Raw genomic sequence first — 20979 nt, forward strand, 5'->3', positions numbered from 1 at the left:
CCTTCTGCCAGGTTAGCGAATATTGGAAACAGCAAAAAATAATGCTTTCACTTTCACCACAGGAAAAGTTAACTTTAGAAAATGCCAAGGCTGAGTTAATAATACTAAAATGACAACTTCATAAAATCCCTTCTCTTTGCCTGAGATTTCTTATGTTACTAAAGAAACACTTTGCTATAGTAACTCATAATTATTTTAAAATAGATTCATAGGAGAAAATTCTGTGAAGCATTAATACAGTATTCAAAAACTTTCAGGGTTTTTATTTTTTATAATATATACATAAGTTTATTTATTCAACATATAAACCACTACCCAAAGCCAAAACATTAAGTTCCATTTTAATTAGATATACTGAGACTCAAGAATCTATAAAGACCTTCAAATTACCCATCTTCTAAAACAGGGGTTGGCAAACTTTTTCTGAAAAGGACCAGTTAGTAAATAATTTAGGCTTTGCTACAATTACTCAAAGAAGCCATAGATAATATGTAAATGGATGAGTACATCTATGTTCCAAGAAAGCTTTATTTATGAACGTTGATATTTGAATTTCATGCAATTTTCACAAGTCATAAAATGTTAGTCTTTGATTTCTTTCCCCATCCATTTAAAAATGCAGAAACCATTACCAGCAGGCCAGATCTAGGCCATGTGCCGTAGTTTGCCAAACCCTGCTCCAAAATACCTTCAAAATCCAGTCACTTCAAAATTTCAAATCATTGCTTCCCAGAGATTTAAAGTAATTATTTACATCTTCATCAGTAACTTCTTTTAGAGTGGCTGGTTTCCACTTTGGACTCTGGTCTTTCTCTATTAAAACTGTCAAGTGAAAACATAAGAAATGTTAGTTCTTTCTTTCTGGTATTGCCAGATTTTAATTACAGAATTGACATACTACCTTGTACCAGGCATATTTTTCTATAGCACATTTTTTCCTGAAAAGTTTGAATTTTTGTGTGTGTTCTGATTTTCTTACAAATTAAGCGCCCACTGAGTCTGAAGGGATGGCAATGTAGTGATGATGCGCCTGTGGTTATTTTCTAACCTGCTGAGCCAGATTGATGCCTCTGGCTTGAATACAGCCTACTAAATGAATCCAGTGGGGTAAGGCCAGAACTCTTTCCTTCTTCAAACAAAAGAGTAAATGAAATCTCCCTCTCATAAAACAGCTAAAACCAGAGTTGGTGTCATTTAAAGGGAAGGCAGGAAAGGGTGGAGGGCCCAGACCTGCCTTCTCAACTCCTCCATAATGAGAGGAAAATTACTTAAGGCAGAGGAAAGGGGGCTTTATGCATAATTAAATGTGGATACTGCCATTTTGCTGAGTCCTCTAGTTCACATAGCTCTGAATTAAAACACCAGGCCGTCTTCAAGGTTATCATGAGAACCCTGCTTCTCCTGTTTCAATGCAGTCATCATTTAGTGTGGCCATGGAGTAACCCCACAGGATTATAAGTATGAGGCAATCTGTAGTGCTCCTTTAGAAAGGGAGGGGAATGTCGATTTCCTGGCTGTGACAGTACACTATCATTATACAAATGCTACCACTTGGGCAAGTGGATGGAAGGTATGCGGGATCCCTCTATAACAGCAATTTTCAACTTTTCTTTTTCTCTCATGGCACACATAAACTGACCACTAAAACTACAGCACACAAAAAATGTATTTTTTGCTGATCTGACAAAAAAAGTAGTTATAATTTTGATTCGTTCACACTGGACAGATATTGTATTGGCTGTTGTCATTTTTCTATTTGACAACCTAAGGGAAATGAGGCCAGTGCCCTCGACTAGTCAGGTACTGCATGTTTTAAAAGCTCTTGTAGCACACCAGTTGAAAATTGCTGCTCTACAGTATTCCTTAGAACTGCATGTGAATCTACAGTTATCTCAAAAACATTTTTTTAGGGAAGGGGGCTATATTTAGTATGGTTGTGGTAGGGTACTTTAGCAATGCTTAAAATATGCATAGTTCTTGTGAAGAATGAAAATTATTTAAACATACAAACTCTATAGTGAACGTAAAAAACCGCATTTAGCATTAAAAAGCTAAATAATTAAAGAAGCAATCTGGGAACCAAGGAAGTAGGCTGCCTCAGGGGGCAGAGGGAAGGGGGCTTCATGCATAATTAAATGTGGATACTGGAGGTTTTTCAGGTTTGGCCGCCTAACTTCAGGATTCCAGTTCATCAGATCCAACACTGATGTTATAATCTCTGCCAACTTGAAAATTTTACAACACCTGAACAGTGTAAATAAAAATACTGGAACATTCTTTCCACAAGGATCCCTTTAAGCCCTTTGGCCAATGTTATCTACCTCTTTGACAGTCCACTGAAGGACAAAAGGACAAAGAATAATAAAATCTAGGTGTTATTTCAGACTAGCAGAAAATTTTACCTGGCACAGATATCAGAAGTTCTTGCCATGTAAGCAGCTCAGGTTTTGCAGAAAGTCTCATCAGGACCCACTCAAATTCTAATTGGTAGCTCTAGCTCTGCTAAGATAATCTTTTTATTTTCTTCTACAACCAAGAAGAAGTTTGTTCTAGATGTTAAGAGTAAAAAATTTTGACAACTATTCCCCTAATTTGCTATTTACTTTATTTGTTAGCATATTTTATAATTAGCAAATTGAAGCAAACATTCGGTGATACAAAAACACCAGTTTTACCCAGAATAGGTACTGCATTCTGAATAAAAAGGGTATGCTGAAAAATGAGGCAATGTACTTCCTCTTTATTAAAAAGCTTGGTAAGAACCTGCATTATATATCAGAACTCTGGTGCTACTCAGTTTTAACTCTCATATCTAAAAACAAGTCTGCGAGGGTTGCTATAACATATAATGAATACTTGAGCAACAGAACCCAAATACCACACAGATCCTTCTAAAATCAGAAGTCTAGGCTCTGATCCACACGCAGTAAGAATTTGATGGAAAGTAGTGGGGAAAACAATGCATATTTTATTTGGTTTCTGTAAAACGCATAGTTGTCTCCTCTGACTCAATTCCATGTGTCCTCTAAAAGGATTTGAACCCACTGCTGTTTCCTGATATTATATCATGCTGTAGATTAAGCAAATTCCACAAATAGTGATGTGTTTATCAAAGCTTACAACTCAGAGGACATAACCTTTTATTCAGATAAAGTATATCCAGAGTCTACACTACATATTAAAGTGACCAATAAAAAAAATAAGAAAGGTAAATATGCAAAGTACATGCAGAAAACATACAAGAAAAACAACAGCTATTATTTTTAGGGATATGGGCATATAGCAGAAAACATACAAGAAAAACAATAACTATTATTTTTAGGGATATGGGCATATAAATAAAAATTACTGCAAATTTGCGAGGAACAAAAAATCAACCACTTCACTTGCTTTTTCTAAATATGCTGACTCTGAAGATGATAAACAAAAAGAAATTAATAACATTAGCAGGTTTCACTAACTATGTCATATGGCTTTTCTCAACGTCAAAGATTAACTGCTCAGGTTCAGGCAAGGAGGCGGATGGGAGGCTGGACACTGCTGGGTTTGGCAGGCCAGCACAAAAGAGAGAGGGAGGGCAGGGGACGTGAGGGCTTTTTGCAAGGAAATAAATGCACCTTCCAAAGGCTTCAACAGCTGAATTAGTTTAGAAGCTCATACTGTCTCTGCATGTGACTGTAAAAGCAGGATTACCTCTTACATATCAGGGAGCAGTGACCAGGTTATGTGAATTTTTAAACAATACTGGATGCATAGACTTATCTTCCCTTATATGCCAGTTGATAATATTTAAAAAAAAAATTCACAATCATTATACAAGTCTAATTTTCACTAATAAAACAACTATCACCGTTGATCACCTTTGGTTAGCAGTATATACTCAAATTCTATTTCCATAATAGCCAGGAGGGAAACAACAGTCACTCACCTGCCCTAACGCCTTCATGGAAGTCATGACCTCTCTGAAAGAAAACCAAGATTAAATGGAGAATTTAAGTATCTATTCCTGGTGATCTCTCTCCCCCAATGTTAGCCTCCCACTCCCATGGCCACAACCTGAACCACGACATCAGAGACTAGAACAACTCTGCTAACCTACCCTGATCACCACCCCCATCCTCATTTGCTCAAGCATCTCCACTGTGCAAATCCCTAATCTCGCTCTGGGCTCCACTGATCCTACAGCTTTCTTGTCATTTGTTCTGGCTTCGCTTCGCTCTTTATCCAGCCCAGTTCCCCCAGTCCATTAATGTGGTCACTTTTCCTTGAAAATGTCTTCATCTCTCTCAAGCCTTTTTCTTCCTTTTATTCTGTCCTGGCAAAATTCAAGCATCAGCTGAACCCTACAATTTACCTCTCCATTCAAGTAGCTAAATCCTGCAGCAGTAAAATCATACAACTGTGACTTGTTTTATTTAAAGTTTAAGACCATCAATCTCAAACAAGCATGGAAAACTGCCCGATAGCCCATGTTCTCTTCCCCACTCCCCAAGAGAATGAGTCAAACCATCTCCTCAACCTCTGCCCCTAGCAAACTCTACTCTCACTACATTCTCAGCTAATGGCTTAACCTTCTACTTCTTTAAAAAAAATAAATAAATAAATAAAGCCCTAACACATGAAATTCTCTTCTTACCACTAAAATACCTGCAGCCTAACTACAGCCATCTGCACCATGACTTTCCTTTCCTGGCAATGGAAGAAGGAACCATCCCCTTTCCAAGGGCAGTCCTCCCTGTGCTCACATCCCCATTCCCTCTGACCTTCTCAAAGATTCTGCCTGAGGTTACTGTCTTTTTCTTTTCCTGGTATCATCCATGCAGGCAGTGTAACTCAGTGGCTGAATGCATACAGTTTAATGTCATGGTTCACCTCCTGGCTCTACTTCACATCAACTGTGACCCTGGTATAGTCATTTCTCTAACTCCCAGTTTCCTGAAATGGCAATATCAATACAGCCATCACAGCATTTTCTTAATCCCAGCACAGTTCCTGACACAGAGCTTCAGTAAATGTTAACTATTATTAGTTCATCAATATAATATGCATTCTCTATTGGATCACTCTCAATCATTTATAAACATGTTCTAGTATCTTCCACCACATAAGATAAAGGAACCTCACTTGATTCCACAGTCCCAGCTTCTACCCTATTTCTGTTTGAAGAAGACTTGTATACAGTCTCCACTTCTTCACCACCTGTTTAACTCATTTCCTCTCCAAGTTACCACACTATAACTTCTGCCCCAACACTCCGCTGAAATGGCTTGTCCAAATCACCCATCACTTCAGTAGAGAAGATGCATGTATCCTCATCTCCTAGATGCTTCAGCAGGGCTCCCTCCTCCTTCAGACACTCCTCTCTTGCTTTCATGACACCTCACTCTCCTGGTTCTCCCACCGCTGTCCTCCTCCACATCCACTGCTCTTTCTCCTCCAGCCCACTTCAGTGTCGGAGCTCCTGGGGCTCAGATCAGTGCTCTCTCGTTTCCTTTTATAAGATATTATCCATCTCAACTCAACACATCAGCAGCTGAGTGGTCAGTTCTGTTAAAATATAAGATCATGTCACTCCTCTGCTCACAACATCCAGTAGCTTCCCACTTTACTCGGGACAAAAGCCAAAGCCTTATAAAGACCTTTAGGGCCACATATGCTCTGGGCAGCCCTACCCTGTTAGCTCTGCCCTCATCTGTCTCTCTCACCAACCACCCCTATGCCACTCCATCCACGGGCCTCCTTGAGGTTCCTAAAGAAGGCAGGCCCACACCTGCATCTGAGCTTTGACCGGCGGTGCCCTCAGCCTGGCTGCTGCTTCTCCAGATACTTGCACAGTTCCCTCCCTCACTTCTTTCAGGTTTTTACTCAGCATCTCAGTGAGGTCTTCTCTGGCCAACCCATCTACAACCCCTATAATCCATATCCTCCTTCCCACTCTACTTTTTCCTCCTTAGTATTTATAACCAGTCAGTTTTACCAGTTTATCTGTTTATAATCTATCTCCCCAACCCCTGGCTGGTTTGGCTCAGTGGATTGAGCGTCGGCCTGCGAGCTAAGTGTCGCTGGTTCGATCTTCCAGTCAGGGCACATCAGAGAAGGAAAACTCTGACTCCCAAAAACCTCCGCTGCCTTGCGGCATACCTCTTCAGGGGAAAGGCTAAGGGAGTAAACCCCGACAGAAAATCCGGAGCCGGAGTCCCTAAGGCGGTTTGACGTTGTAGTCAACACCGGCAACTCCTGCGGCGCACCTGAAGCCAAGCTGTATTGACTCCGTCTTTCCCTTGGACCCTTCAGCTGCGAAGAGAGGGGGGCTCTGCTGCATGGGCAACAGCAGACCCTCCATATCACCCTGCCCAGGCTCTGTAGCTTCAGCTTCACTGGAGAGGACACTCCAGCGTCATCGCAAGATGTCGATTCAACATAGGAGGAGACAGATACCGTGTCACTCCCGAGTCGGACTGCACAGCCATTCTCGGCGGTGCAGATAGACTCTTAAGAAGCTACACCATCGTCTCTTGAGACGGACGGCTGCCGACGAATCTATCTCCCCATGACAAAGTAAGTTCCATGAGGGTTGGGATTTTGTTTTGTTTACCTATGTATTCTTGGTGCCGCAAACAGTGCCTAGCATATGGTAACACTCTTATTTGTTAAATAAATAAATCTCTACAGCTTTTTAAAAATTGGTGCTAGTGTCTTTCAGATTTAAATCTCGAAGCCACACCTCTAAAGCTCCAACTCCTAAGTGTGTTCTTCCCGTCACACCCACTGTCAAGGCCTTCCAATCCTACCTCCTACTTTTGCCTCAAATCCACTTCTCTCTATTGCCACCAGATCAGTCTAAGCCACTACTATTTTGTACCTGGATCACTGCAATAAACTCCTGTCTGGTCTCTATGTCCACTCTTGAACCCCACCAACCCCATCTCCATTTAGCAGCATAATTACCTTAAAACAAACAAATCACCACCTGCTGAAATCCAAGAAGCTTCTCAACATACTCATTTCTCACCCTTCAGGTCACCAATAAGCTGACACCTCAAAGATATCTTCCCTGACCTACTTATTTAAAGCAACTTTCCCTTTGTCCCTACTCCCTCCTATCCCCAAATCATTCTCTTGTATCATTAACCCACTACATTTCTTTTAGAGCACTCACCACAATTTGTAATTACAGTTATATTACCTATTTTGTTTACTTGTTCTTTATAGTCTCAGTACTCTATAGATTCCAGAAGAACAAGGACAGTGTCATTCCTTCAACAATGTAGCACTTAGCCTGTCCCTAGCACATAGCTAACATGCTTGCTGAGAGAATGGAGGGAGGAGGCAATCAATCAAGCTAGGCAGTGCACTAAATGTAGAGTGAAAAACATGGACTGTAGGAGACAGTATGCCAGACAGTGCTCAAGAGTACAGACCCTGGAGCAAAACCACCTGGTCTCATACGCCATGTCTCTGCACACCTTAGGCAGGTTACTCCTTTATGACACAGTTTCCTCATCCATAAAATGAGGACAATAAGGGTACCTATCCTTCTAGAGACAGTGTAAGACCCAATAAAAAGAACGCACGTAAAAGTACCTAGCGTAGTACCTACTCAAAATAGACCTCAACTGCCAGGAGTGACTTTAAGACATGACTAATAAGAGCTTTATTTATGGTTAGAGGAACTACTCTGGATATCTTAACTATTTAAAGACATGAAAGTCCATTAGGGATGCCTTTTTCATAGTTACTGAGGAAAATATTTCCTTTAGACCATATATTAATCTAAGGGCCCTCTATACATAACTCAAAAGGGATAATTCTGCTTTTAAAGAATTAATCACTGCAAGAAGAAATCACTGACTCTGAAATGTTTCATGAAATCAATACTATTCAATGTGATTACTGCCTATTTTAAGTGTACTTACAATGGAACTCTCAGTGCTAATTAATTAAAACATGTAACAGACTAATAACTTCCATTTGTCATTATACACACACAGATGCATTCCTCATTTTACCAATGATGGAATTCAGATTTAGAAAGTTTATGCCTTTGCCCAAGGTCAGAGACCATGCATGAAAAATGGTTAATTTCTATTTTGAATTTCACATAAGGTTAGAGGCCTTACACACACATATGAATGTAACTGCTGTTCCAAAAAAGTCTTGGTAACAACCTGAAAGCAATAGCTTCACACACCTTAAGCTGACTGGCCCAAAGAGTACATTACAGGTAATTTTAATTTTCTTATCTATAGTTTTATGTATTTTACATGTTCTACAATGACCATATATTACATTCATAACTGTAAAATGATAATACTTTTTATAAAACTTCTTACCATACAAGCTTGACTCAGCCGATATTCCATAGTTAAGACTTCTTGCAAGGTCTTTGAAGACCCCTCTATGAGTTGCCTTAATGTGATCTTTAGAGATGTTGGAGACATTTTATTAATTACCTATGACAGAAAAACTTTTTACTAGTTTTAAGATCAACAGTTCCTTTATTGTCTATAATAAACCAGCTGAATTTTTATATAAATCATATTAAAATTTGTTCCTTAACAGTAGTTTCTTTTTTCTTTTTTACCAGGTTTATTGAAGGACGGGAGGGAAAGGGGTTAGAGGAAACTCCCGGACCAACTCAAGGGACCGTAGGAGCAAGGGAAGGGGCGGGGGGATGGAGAGGGGGGAAGGAGAAGGGGGAGTGGAGACTCCCCCAGTCACCCATGCGGGCCCGTAGTAATCGCCTCAACAGTAGTTTCATATGACAAAGTCCTATAAAAGTGAGCTTACGCCTTAAGCTAATCTGGCCAAACCACCAAACAAAAGTTTTCTAGTCCACTACAATAAGAAAACAGATCATTCCACCAGTGGTATAAATTCTATACCTATAACCTAAGTAATAAAACAAATCTACATTTTGTAGCTTACCTGATATAAATTATGACCCCAACTAGGTAAGCAGAGATTATGCTTAAATAAATATAATATGCATCTTAGAAACCACAAATATATCAAAGGACATTTCACTTTACAATATAAAGAAGGCGAAGGAGTAGAAATACAGTAGCTCTTCGTTCCCATTTTGTGACTCTAGAAGTGTCTTAACTTCATCTTCACCTAAAAATAAATCCTCTTACCTCAGAAGCAAGGAGAGAAAACTATTCAAGGTATCATGAGGTGCTCTTCTATAGTATTTAAATACTTAATAAAATAAGAATTATAGGCTTAACTCCTTCGCTACAATGCAATGCACTTCCTTTTGAATTTAAAGATGCTGTTACCAGTGTTCCAACACATGTTTTTGGCTGGGGCTACAACAGCTGCTGCCATAGTTCCATTATATGCTGTGTAAATCTGATTCCTTTTTAATTATAATACATAGTGTTCAGGCATATTGTAGAGTGACTGTCCCAAAGGTATAAATTTCACTTGTGAGTAAAGAACTCCCCACATCAAGATTCCAGGTTCTTTGTAGCATCCTCAAGTCTGGCACACAGATTCAGAGAAGAGACTGAAAGAGTGGACAGGGCAGCATCTTACTTAGCAGTTGCCAAAGCTTCAACAGATGATTACTGTACAGAGAAACTTCAGGGAAGGTCAGTACCCCACCCCATGCTGCTGAGGAAAAGATGAAGAGAGAAAATGACTGAGGCTTTTATGAATCTGGTTCATCCTCACAGGAACTCATTCTTCTGCCCTTGGTGCACATGGACAACCCTTATAATGCCCCAAATAGCAATCCTATTCCATGTTTTCGCTTTTTGGTCACAGGCCAAGAAGAGGACGCACGATATGTCTGCATGCTGTGCTAGGACCCCTCCCTTCCACAGGCGAGTAAGACAATGGGTCCATTTTGCTAACAAAACCACTAGTTTTCTCTAGCCGGAACAATGCGCCTTCCTTTCCAACAGTGCTGCATTGTAGGAGCCCACGATCATGTACCTGAGGATTACAGGTACAGAAACTGCCGGTGCCATCATTTCTGGGTTTGGCACTTTACTATTTAACATTCTCAAAACACAAAACTCCATCTCTTGCTGTACTTCCTCAGTTGACTACCAATTAATCTCATTTAAAAAGGCCACGTAAGGGCCCCAATTTTCTGCACTTGTGTCACACATACACTAGATAAAAATGGGAAGAAAATTTCATTTAAAAAGCTCCACTGGTTCATACATTTCATGAAATAAGCTGACTCTTAAGAACACTGGGGTTAGGGCACCGACCCACCATGCAATTGAAAATCTGCATTATAACATTTGAGTCCCCCAAATGGAACTACAGTCCGCTCTTTGTATCAGCAGGTTTTTCATCTACAGATTCAAGTAACTGCAGACTAAAATAAGTATATTTGATCTGCACTCAGGAACCTGCTGATGCGGATGGCCAACAATATTAATGACCTACTGTTGACCAGAAGCCTTCCTGATAGCAGTCAATTAGCACATATTTATATCTATAATATTTATATTATATGTATTATATACAATATTCTTACAATAAAATAAGCTAGAGAAAAGAGAATGTTTTAAAGAAAATAATAAAGGAAAATACATTTACTGTATTTATTGAAAAATACCCATGTATAAGTGTACCCATGCAGTTCAAACTTATGTTGTCCAAGGCTCACCTGCATTAAGCAAAGATATTTTCATAAGAAAGACGTCATACAGGGTAGGGCAAAAGTACGTTTATAGTTGTTCATATGGAAAACACAATAATAAATAATAATACAACAATAAACTATCACATATTCACGACTGTAAGCCTACTTTTGCCCTACCCTGTATAAGGAGAAACAGGTATACTGACAACCCAAGGAAACTGTAGTTTCCAACAACTGTAATATGCCATCAATTTAGCAGAGACGTAGGGTTTAGACTTGCGAGTTAGAGAGCACTAGGGTAGAATAACCTACACGATCTGTGTTTTCTCATTTGTAAAATGGAGGTAATAATACCACCCACCTCATAAATGGTATGGCAATACAGGATAGTGCAATGTGTCAGAAACCAAGCAAAACAAGGAAGGGAAGGAACATTTACTGAGCACATTTCCCTTAGCTCTAAGACAAGTACATTCACATGTAAGTGCTTTTACAAATGAGGAAACCAGACTCAGATATGAATTTGTCCAATGTCACATGGAGCAAGAATCCAACCCCAAGCCTGCCTGCTCTAAAACCTACCTCTTTCTGGCGTTCAGCCAGGTTGGAGGTGTACGTAGACACACTTTGCCTCCTTGTACAACCATATGAAAGATCACAACTAATCTCAAAACAAAAAACTAGAACTGCCAGTAAACAGAACTGTATGGAAGTCTGACAACCAAGGATTTAAAGAAGAAATACTCATTTGGACAGGTAGGAGGGGCAGACATGGAGAACCAGGGCAGAGAGGGCGCAGTGTGGCAGAGGCGAGGCAGTGGTGGCAAGGCAGCAGCAGCAAAGAGCAGTCCCACATTCATGTGTAGCAGATAAAAGCCTGGAGGGACAGCTGGGAGCGATCCAAGCCCCAGGCCAGACCACAATGCCAAGGGTTCCAGCACAGGGTAAATAAAGCCTCATAGTTTCTGGCTGTGAAAACCAGTGGGGGTTGGGCCTGCCTGTCTCTCAAGAGAGTCCATTTAAAGGGCCTCCACAGTCCTAAAACATACGCAAGCCCACCCACTCTGGGAACCACCACCAGGGCAGCAGCTAGAGGGGTGCCAATTGCATGCGGGAAGTGGGAGAAGTGACTGAAAATGGGGCAAGCACTGAGCAAGCCGCATTGTTCCCTCTATGACCCCCCCACAGCACCACAAAGTGGTGAAACGGGTCGCCGCACACTGACAAATACCTAAGGCTCCACCCCTTACAACTTAACAGGTGCACCCAGACAGGGAGTCAAAACAGCTCTATCTAATACATAAAAACAAACACAGGGAGGCTGCCAAACTGAGACAAAGAAATATGGCCCAAATGAAAGAACAGATGAAAACTCCAGAGAAAGAACTAAGCAAAATGGAGATAGTCAACCCATCAGATGCAGAGTTCAAACCACTGGTGAGAAGGATGCTCAGAGAAATGACTTAAGTATAGAAATGAAGGCACACTAAGTGAAATAAAGTAAATTCCACAAGGAACCAATAATGAATGGAAGAAGCCAGGGTTGAAATCAATGAATTGGAATATAAGGGAGAAATAAACAGTCAACCACTACAGATGAAGAAAGAAGAATAAAAAAAAAAAAAATGAGGAAAGAAGAAGACGACTCTGGGACATCACCAAAAGTGCCAACATCTGAATCATAAGGATGCCACAAGGAGAAGAAGAAGAGCAAGAAATTGAAAACTTATGTGATAAAATAATGAAAGAAAACTTCCCTAGTTTGGAAAAGGAAATAGACATACAAGTCCAGGAAGCACAGAGTTCCAAACAAGTTGGACCCAAAGAGAACCACACCAAGACACATCATAATTAAAATGCCAAAAGTTAAAAATAAAGAGAGACTCTTAAAAGCAGCAAGAGAAAAGCAGAGTTACCTACAATGGAGTTCCCATAAGGCTATCAGCTGAGTTCTCAAAAGCAACTTTGCAAGCAAGAAGGGGCTGGCAAGAAGTATTCAAAGTGATGAAAAGCAAGGATCTACAATCTAGATTACTCTATCCAGCAAAGCCATCATTTAGAATGGAAGAGCAAGTAAAGTGCTTCCCAGACAAGGTAAAGCTAAAGGAGTTCATCATCACCAAACCTTTATTATATGATGCCTTAAAGGGATTTAAGAAAAAGATCCAAACTATGAACATTAAAATGATAACAAACTCACAACTATCAACAACTGGATCTAAAAAACAAAACCAAAAACAAACTAAGCAATCAACTAGAATGGGAGCAGAATCATAGATATGGAGACTATATGGAGGGTTATCAGCAGGAAGGGGGAAGGGAGAGAGTGGGGGAAAAGGTACTGAATTAAGCATAATTGGTAGGTAAAAAATAGATGGGGGGATGTCAAGAATAGTAAAGGAAATGGAGAAGCCAAAGAACTTACATGCACGACCCATGGACATGAACTAAGAGGGAGGATTGCTGGAGGGAAGTGGGTACCAGGAGGAAGAGGGCAAAGGGGGAAAAATTGGGACAACTGTAGTAGCATAATCAATAAAATACACTAAAAAAATAAATCGACCTCCTTCTACTATCGAGGCTATAAAAGTAGTCAAGAATCTCAAAGGCTGACGAAAAGTCAAAAAGAACAAAGATAAAAAGTAAATTGTGTCAGGTGGAAAAGAGAAAAAGTGAATAAAAATGTGTTTGTGTAATTTTGATGTCAAGGGGAAGAAGAAAGATGGTATCCTGAGAAGAAGAGTCAAGGGAAGGCTTTTTTGTAAGGGTTTAAAGGTTTGAAAATAACACTAAGGTGCCACTAACTCAAGAAGGTAGAACTGACAATACTGAAAGTCAGAGATGACTGATAATGATGCAATTGGTTCCTAGAAGAGGCAGGAAAGCATGGAATGAGAGCACAGTTGGGTGTATTTCCTGGGACAAGGAAGTGAGATGTCACACCGATTAGAGGAATAAAAGTGGGGATGATGGAGGAGAGAAAGTTGCTTATATAATATAGCTTCACTCATTAATAAGGAAGCACCAAGATTCTTCTGGGAATTTTCGTAAATGATTAAGACTTGAATATTCGGTTATGCTAGAAATGTACATGGGTATGATCTGCACTCACACAACCTAGTAAACACAGTTCTACTTCCTGGTAGAACATTGGTCAGTGTTCTAACTAATTTACCTGACACTTTAAATTTTAGTATGTCAAAGAGCCAACTTCCTTTTCCTTTACTTTTATTACATAATTCACATTCTCATCTCAATTCAACAATATTACTAAGCATCTATTATGCATTAAACACTTCAGGGGAGACAATAATAAACAGGACATGGCCCTTGTACTCAAGCATTTCCAACTAAAGGAAAACAGCATACTGTCTCTGCCCCTCACCTCAGGAATCTACCAGAACACCCAATAATATACAGTCTGACTTGCATTTATAAAGAGAAAAACAATATTCAACAAGCCTACTGAAACTATTAGAGAAATAATATTCAAGAAGTCTGTTGATACAATTAGAATAGTAGTATTCAACATACCTATTATTAATACTATTAGAAGAATTTTACCGAGTAGACCACGGGGTTAACTAAAGGGCTATAGAGACAGATAAGCCCCAACTCTTTCTCTGATTCACTATGTAATCTTCGAAGTGATCTTCTGAATTTTTTCCTTTATAAAGAAATATGTCATTTATAACATTCTCTGAAAGTGTAGGCTCTACCATATTTAGTCACCCCCAAAAGGAACCTTAGCTGTGACAAATTCATATATATTTAATCATTTTACTTTTTAAAAATGCATTTAAAAAATGGTGCTGATACTGACTTAAATTAAAGAGGGGCTAGAGACAATGAACAGGAAATGAGAGCTTGAGCTAATTAAAGGAAACAAATTGGTTAAATTTTTACCTAATAAAAAAGAACATGTAAAGGTATAAGATAAATATAAATGGGTGTAATTTTGCTCTCCTCTAAGAAAGGTTATTTCAGATCTGATAACATGCTGTGAGATGAACTTTCTAATCCTTCCATTCAAACCAAATACTCTATTTCTAAAAACTTTCTTTGAACTAAGAATGACACTGATCACAAAGTTTGAGCAAGCCACAGAGCAGCCATCAAGGAAGTACTCAACGTAGTTTCCACATTAAGGAGTCAGAGGGAAAGGATAAATTATTTGTTCACATCATTCTGTAAAAATTGCTTAATTTGAGCAGCTATTTTAAATTACTTCTAAAGCACAAGAGAAATAAATCAGTGCAAACAGGTCAACACAAATTACTTGTAAGACTATAGAAAGCATTTTGAATAGAAACAATGTTTTCTACAAGGGCAAATGGTGCTTAGAAAAAATATATAAACTGAGTGTTGCTACAAATAGAAATGCCTTATACTGCTGGGTTTATTTTCTAAAGAAAATTCTAAAACCATATCCAATCACTTTTGAAGTCCACAAAAACAGAATAAATGAACAGATACCAAAAACCCAAAATAACAAGCTCCTGTTCTACATTACACCGGGGAACAATTTTTAACATAATTCCTATTGAGTTCGATTTTTCAGCTGTTTTAGACTTAAATAGGCATCCTAATTTCAGAACTGCAGTTAGTTTTCTTCTATCAAGTCACGTTTTTCTCTACAGCTTATCTTTTTTTTTTTAACCAGAAACATAAAAGGTCTTTTATTAATCCTCATGAAAAATCTGCATCATCAGCACAGATAAAGTCACTGAAGAATCTTTACTCCTTCTGTTGTCCAATCTCCAGCTCACTTTTTGCCAGCACCAACAATGGCCTTTGCAGTCCCCCTGACTTTCTTCATTCTGTTCTTGCGTTCCTTTCTGTTTTCTTGAGGTCTTCTTCTTCTCATACAGGCCATGTCTTGCAAGTCCATGTTTGGGTTCATTTTTCTTTGCATAATCCAAGGAATCATAAATCATGCCAAAGCCAGTTGTCTTGCCACCACCAAAATGGGTTCTGAATCCAAACACAAAGATGACATCTGGTGTGGTTTTATACATTTTGGCTAGTTTTTCCCGAATTTCTGTCTTGGGTACTGCTGCCTTGCCAGGGTGAAGGACGTCAATGACCATTTGTTTCCGCTGAAGTAGTCTGTTGGTCATGAACTTCCTGGTCCAGATAGTCACGGGGTCGTTCATGATGGTGGCTAATCTTCAGGCAGCAAGGGAGGAAAAGAGCTCTACAGCTTATCTTAACGTGTCCAATCTAGGCTGGATCGAGCCTGGATTGAGAGAAGCACTAGTGCTCTCCTATGGGCTGAAAGCAAACCTCCCTAGAGTGGGGAGGGGTGGGGGACGACCTTGGAAACCAGTGACAGGTTCATACTTGTCTAGGCTATTCAGTTACACATGAGACAGTGTGGTGAGAGGTTCTGTGCCACTCTATATAGTAAGTCATATTCCGAAGTGTAGTCTGAGTTCTTGTCTGAATACAAGGATTTAGCAGAATTTATTTTTTTATTTACATACGTACTTATTTCCTTTCCCTCAGATCATGTCTGCCTCTGCTATTTCTCATTGTAAGGGGCCTGAACAACCCTGATTCATTTTGCTATATCTGTGGCAGTTTCACCATTCCCAAAAGACAAACATCAGCACATTTGTCAGGCAAGCCTATTTTACATATTTTAAAGTAAAACTTGGTGATCAAGATAAGTCTTGGGCCCCTCACAAGGTGTGCAAGCAGGGTGTCGAGAGTTTACGGATGTGAACGAAGGGAACACGTGATAAATTGCCATTTGGTATACCTATGGATTGGTGAGAGCTCAGAGATCATTCAAGTGACTGTTACTTTTGTATAGTAAAAATGTCAGGATATAAGAAAAATAAATGTAAAACAGAGTATCCTAGCCTACCATCAGCCATATGCCCAGGGCCTCATTCAGCTGAAATCCCAGTGCCAGTTTTCATTGAACTACCGTCTTTCAAAAAACAGGAGTATGGTGAAGAACTAAGTGACAGCAACGATGAAGATTTTGAAACTGGAGATGACTCAATTCATAAGGGATTTGATCAGCATGAGTTGAATGATTTGGCATGAGATTTGGGACTATCTGAAGAGGCTTCAGAACTCCTAGCATCAAGACTGCACGAGAAAAACCTGCTTGAAAAGGGAGTGAAGGCATCCTACGTTTGATCCGGAGAAAATGCACTTCTGCAGTACTTTCAAAGTGACGGTGGCTTTGTGCATTACCATAACAAACACGGTTTAATGGAGGAACTGGGAATTCCAATCTAGAACGCAACTGAATGGCGACTGTTCATCATTAGCTCAAAGTGGAGCTTAAAGTGTGTCCTCCTCCACAATGGTCATTTATTTGGTACAGTCCCAATTGGCCATTCAGTTTGTTTTTGTCAAGAATATGAAGACATAAAGAGAGTCACTGATCATTTGCAATATCACAAGCACAAATGGATCATCTGTGTTGACCTTAAAATGGTCTGCTTCCTTCTTGGTCAGCAACGCAGACACACCAAGTAGCCCTGTTTTCTGTGTATGTGGGACAGCAGAGCTCATGAGAAGCACTGGGTGGAGTTCGAATTGGCCTCCAATATCTGACCTCAAATCTGGTGATCAAACATTCTACATGAGCCACTTGTTGACAGAAAGAACGTTATATTCACACCTCTGCACATAAAACTGGGTCTCATGAAGCAATTTGTTAAAAGCTTTGCCACTGAAGGAGACTGTTTCAAGCATCTAATTTTGGCATTTCCTAGCCTGTTGTTTGAAAAGATAAAGGCCAGTATATTTGACAGTCCACCTCATTAAAGATTCAGCAGCTCATTAAAGATGAACATTTCATCGGGACAATGTCAGAACTCCAAAAGAATGCTTGGCTGTCATTCAAAAACTCCGTCAAGAACTTTCTTGGAAATACATGAGAACAGAATTACACCAAAATTGTCCAGAAACTCTTGGAAAGCTTCAAAATGCTATAAGCATAAATTTTTCCCTTAATATGTATGTTTGGTACCAGAACTTTACTACTCGTCCACAATTTGACTTATAGTAACAATATATAGCCTTTATATGAATAAAATAACTCTAAATAAAGTGTATTCAGGTAATGTTTTTCTTTATTTTCTTTTATATGTATTTTGTATGATTTTTGAGACAAAGGGAGGGTATCCTGTACCTTTAAAAGTTGATGTGATAGAGAAAAACTGGGGTCATTTTTGGATTCAGATGCCAAAAGTTACTCAAAAACAAGTGTCAGATCTAACTCAACAAAAATTGTGTTTCCCAGTGTAATCATACCAATAAAATGAAATATACTATCAGATAAAGGCAAGCTAAAACACCTTTTCTATTAAGTATAAGGCTACATGCTTTTTTCTTTCCTTTGTCTAGAAGTCTGAAAAACTAGGTTTCATAATCATATGATAGGTCTAAGAATGTCACTACCCAATGTGCAGTCATTTATATAAAAATGGTTTTGGTTCTGCTGTTACCAGCTGAGTCACGCTGTGGGAAGATCAAAGTGTACCTAACACTGGGAAACACTGCTTAAGACTCAGCTATGGTTATAGATGGAATCTCTTGTTAGTTTAAAAAGGATCATTTTGTTATTATTATTATTAAACCTACTGCTTAGAAAGACCATATTTTGAGTTTCTGCCTATTAACTAGAACTTAGTCACAACAGCAATATATTGCAAGGTGACTATATTCTATAATTACCCAACCCTTCTAATAAACATGTCCTTAAAAGCTTCTCCCACAGGACAGGGCAGACTATGGGAGATGAAGCACGCTTACTGAAGTCCTCTACTACAGTTAAAAGACCTAAAAACTGCCTTCAACATCCAGCAGGTAGACAAGGCACTTGGGTTTTGGTAAGGTTTTGTGGAACTGCTCTGAGTGTCAACTGAGTTCAGGAAAAAAAAACAATGGGCTATGTCACCACCACAGAGCTTCCCTGTCATAAGAATTCACCATGCTCAAGACAGAAATAATCCATATATTACCTTCAACTGCTCTAAGGCAAAAGATGAACCATCCCGCTGTAAATTTTCAATAATCTGTTCCACATTATTGGCAGAGAACCAACTATAAGAAAGGAAACATGTGATTTCACCAATGTAATATTTCTTCTTTCTCAGATAGCAATGAACCTAAACATAGGCCTCCCCCAAACTCCATTTCAAAAATGAAAATTTTTCCAACCTATTTTACAGGATGATGAAATAAAACATTGCTTCTCTGAGTAAGTGTTGTCAATCTATCTTTGTTAATGTAAAGCCTAAATTTTCTCTTTTGCTGTTTTGTATCTATTATTTGTAAATAAGTTATATCTTAACTGTGAAAAATTGAAGCTTCTAAAATGTGGAGTTAGTTGTCTTATTTTCCAATAGTTTTCTCCTCCTGTGTTCCTTAAGCTAGTCTGTCAATCTCTCAAATCACTGCGCAAAATCATTTGCTGATGGACTAAATAAGACCTTCAGGGAAGATGACTTTACAAAGATAAAAGGTAAGTTCATTCAATTATCTTCTAGCCTCTCTTTCCTACTTGAAAAAAAAAGATGTTTTTCATTAAAATGAGGCAGCATGACAGATTACTTAAGTATAATGGATTTATTTCCCCTGAAAGAGTGGGCAGGAAGCTATTTTCAAAGGTAAGTGAAAATAAAAGCACTATGCTATCTGATTTCAGAATTAGGTACATTATCAAACACAATGTAATTACAATGTTAGCAAATTCCATTTAATATAGAATTTCTACAGAAATAGATACAATTGAGATATCTCTTTAAGTACCTGTTTATTTTGTCCATGTGTTCTGCAAGTATGAAAGACTTGCCTTGATCAATCTTGGACTGTTTGAAAAGAAAAATCCTTAAATTAACTTGAAGTAACTTAAATTTTTTAAAAATCCTTAATAAGTTCACATTTAATGATACACTTTGTGATAGATTATCACTTTCAGTCAAATTACATCCAAGAGTCTCATAAATTACTACCATATGTTCAAAATTCAGACGTATTATTTCAGACTAGCACTTGAAAGTGTCAAAGGCCAAAAATGTTCTTGTACTTTTATCTTCATATCATTACATATGATATACTATCATTAAGGTGTGTCAATAAATTTAAGAACTGTAAAGGGCCTGAGAAGTCATCCTGCCCAAATTTCCATGTAATACAAAAGCTCCTCCCACATTCCCGATGACCCTGGCAGACTGACCTCCAGAGAGATAAAACAGTACCTCAGGAAGAAACTGAGAAGTGCTTGAACAACTATAATTAGAATTTTTTAGAAATTCTGAACCAAAAATAAGCCCTCTCATATTTCTAGTGCTAGTTAATCAGTTCTGCACCTTAATCTTCTCACACAGTGCAGTTTTGTGCCCCCTCACAGTCCTGGTCCTTCTATGCACAAATTCCAGTTTATCAAGGTTAAAGTGTGGAACACATACCTTAGCTGCAGGTGCAGCTGAATTATAACAAAGTACAACAGGACTTCACATATCCTTGTTTGTTTTGGATACAATGCTTTTACTAATAGAACTAACTCTGGGTTACTTTTGGGGCAGTCCTATTAGGATGCTGATTTACACCAAACATTAAAACTTTTTTTTAACCAAGTGCCATTGTAGGCTACATTTCTCCCATTCAGTGCTTAAGAATTTGATTTCTTGGAGTAAAAGCCAAAATTTTCACTTATTTATTTTAAATCATGGTATCACAATAGATATCTATTTTGTCTTCTGTTCATGGCTCACAGCTCCCAAAACCCATGGAGTATCCTAAGCAGAGCATCTTTTGTTTTATTTAATATTTGGTCTTCTGTCTTCAGTTCCTTAAATAAACATGAAGTGGGTGTCTTGTTATTCTTAACAAGTCCCTTCCAACCACATTACTGTTTATGTTAATGAGGTGACTTCTGGAAAGCCCCAAAGGATGGGGGCTAGTTGCCAGGGGAACCAAACTTGTATTAGAGGGTTGGAAGTTTCAGTCCCATAACCACCCGATATCACCCCCACCTATCTCCGGTCACCTACAACTGGGGAAAGGAGCTGGAGATTGAGCTCAGTCACCAATGGCCAATGATTTAATCAATCATGCCTATGTAATGAAGCCTCCATAAGAACTCCAAAAGGATGAGTCTGGAGAGCTTTCAGGGTCAGTGAACACATCCACATTCAGGGAGAGTGGTGTACCTCAACTTCGTGAAGACAGAAACTCCTGTGCTTGAGACCCTTCTAGACTTTGCATTTCACCTGGATGTTAGTTCATATCCTTTTCTGTATCATTTATAACTAATAAATGTTAAGTGTTTCCCTTTTTCTGTGAGCCATTCTTGCAAATTACCATAGCCAAGGAGGGGATAATGAGAACCCCAAGTTATTGTC

At 38.9% G+C, this 20979-nt stretch overlaps 1 protein-coding gene and 1 pseudogene across 3 annotated transcripts in view; both read right to left on the reverse strand.

The window, feature by feature from the left end:
• Window positions 1-235: 235 nt before the first annotated feature.
• The window catches only part of HIBCH (3-hydroxyisobutyryl-CoA hydrolase), a 76189-nt gene continuing 55445 nt past the window's right edge, over window positions 236-20979 (reverse strand). For 2 of the 3 annotated variants that reach the window (XM_090281750.1, XM_090281760.1), the window contains 5 exons: window positions 19385-19443; window positions 18595-18676; window positions 8334-8453; window positions 3929-3962; window positions 236-822 (listed from right to left, as the gene is read on the reverse strand). In XM_090281750.1, coding sequence (XP_090137876.1) covers window positions 707-822; window positions 3929-3962; window positions 8334-8453; window positions 18595-18676; window positions 19385-19443 — 411 coding nt within the window. In that variant the 3' untranslated portion in view covers window positions 236-706. Of the gene's footprint in view, window positions 823-3928; window positions 3963-4614; window positions 5548-8333; window positions 8454-18594; window positions 18677-19384; window positions 19444-20979 lie in introns of those variants that run through there. The other variant, XM_090281770.1, reaches the window with a different exon arrangement.
• On the reverse strand, window positions 15269-15777 carry LOC150022398 (small ribosomal subunit protein eS24 pseudogene; annotated as a pseudogene).

The sequence above is a fragment of the Furipterus horrens genome, unplaced genomic scaffold, assembly GCF_987537825.1.
Source record: "Furipterus horrens unplaced genomic scaffold, mFurHor1.1.pri manual_scaffold_1, whole genome shotgun sequence".
NCBI lineage: Eukaryota > Metazoa > Chordata > Mammalia > Chiroptera > Furipteridae > Furipterus > Furipterus horrens.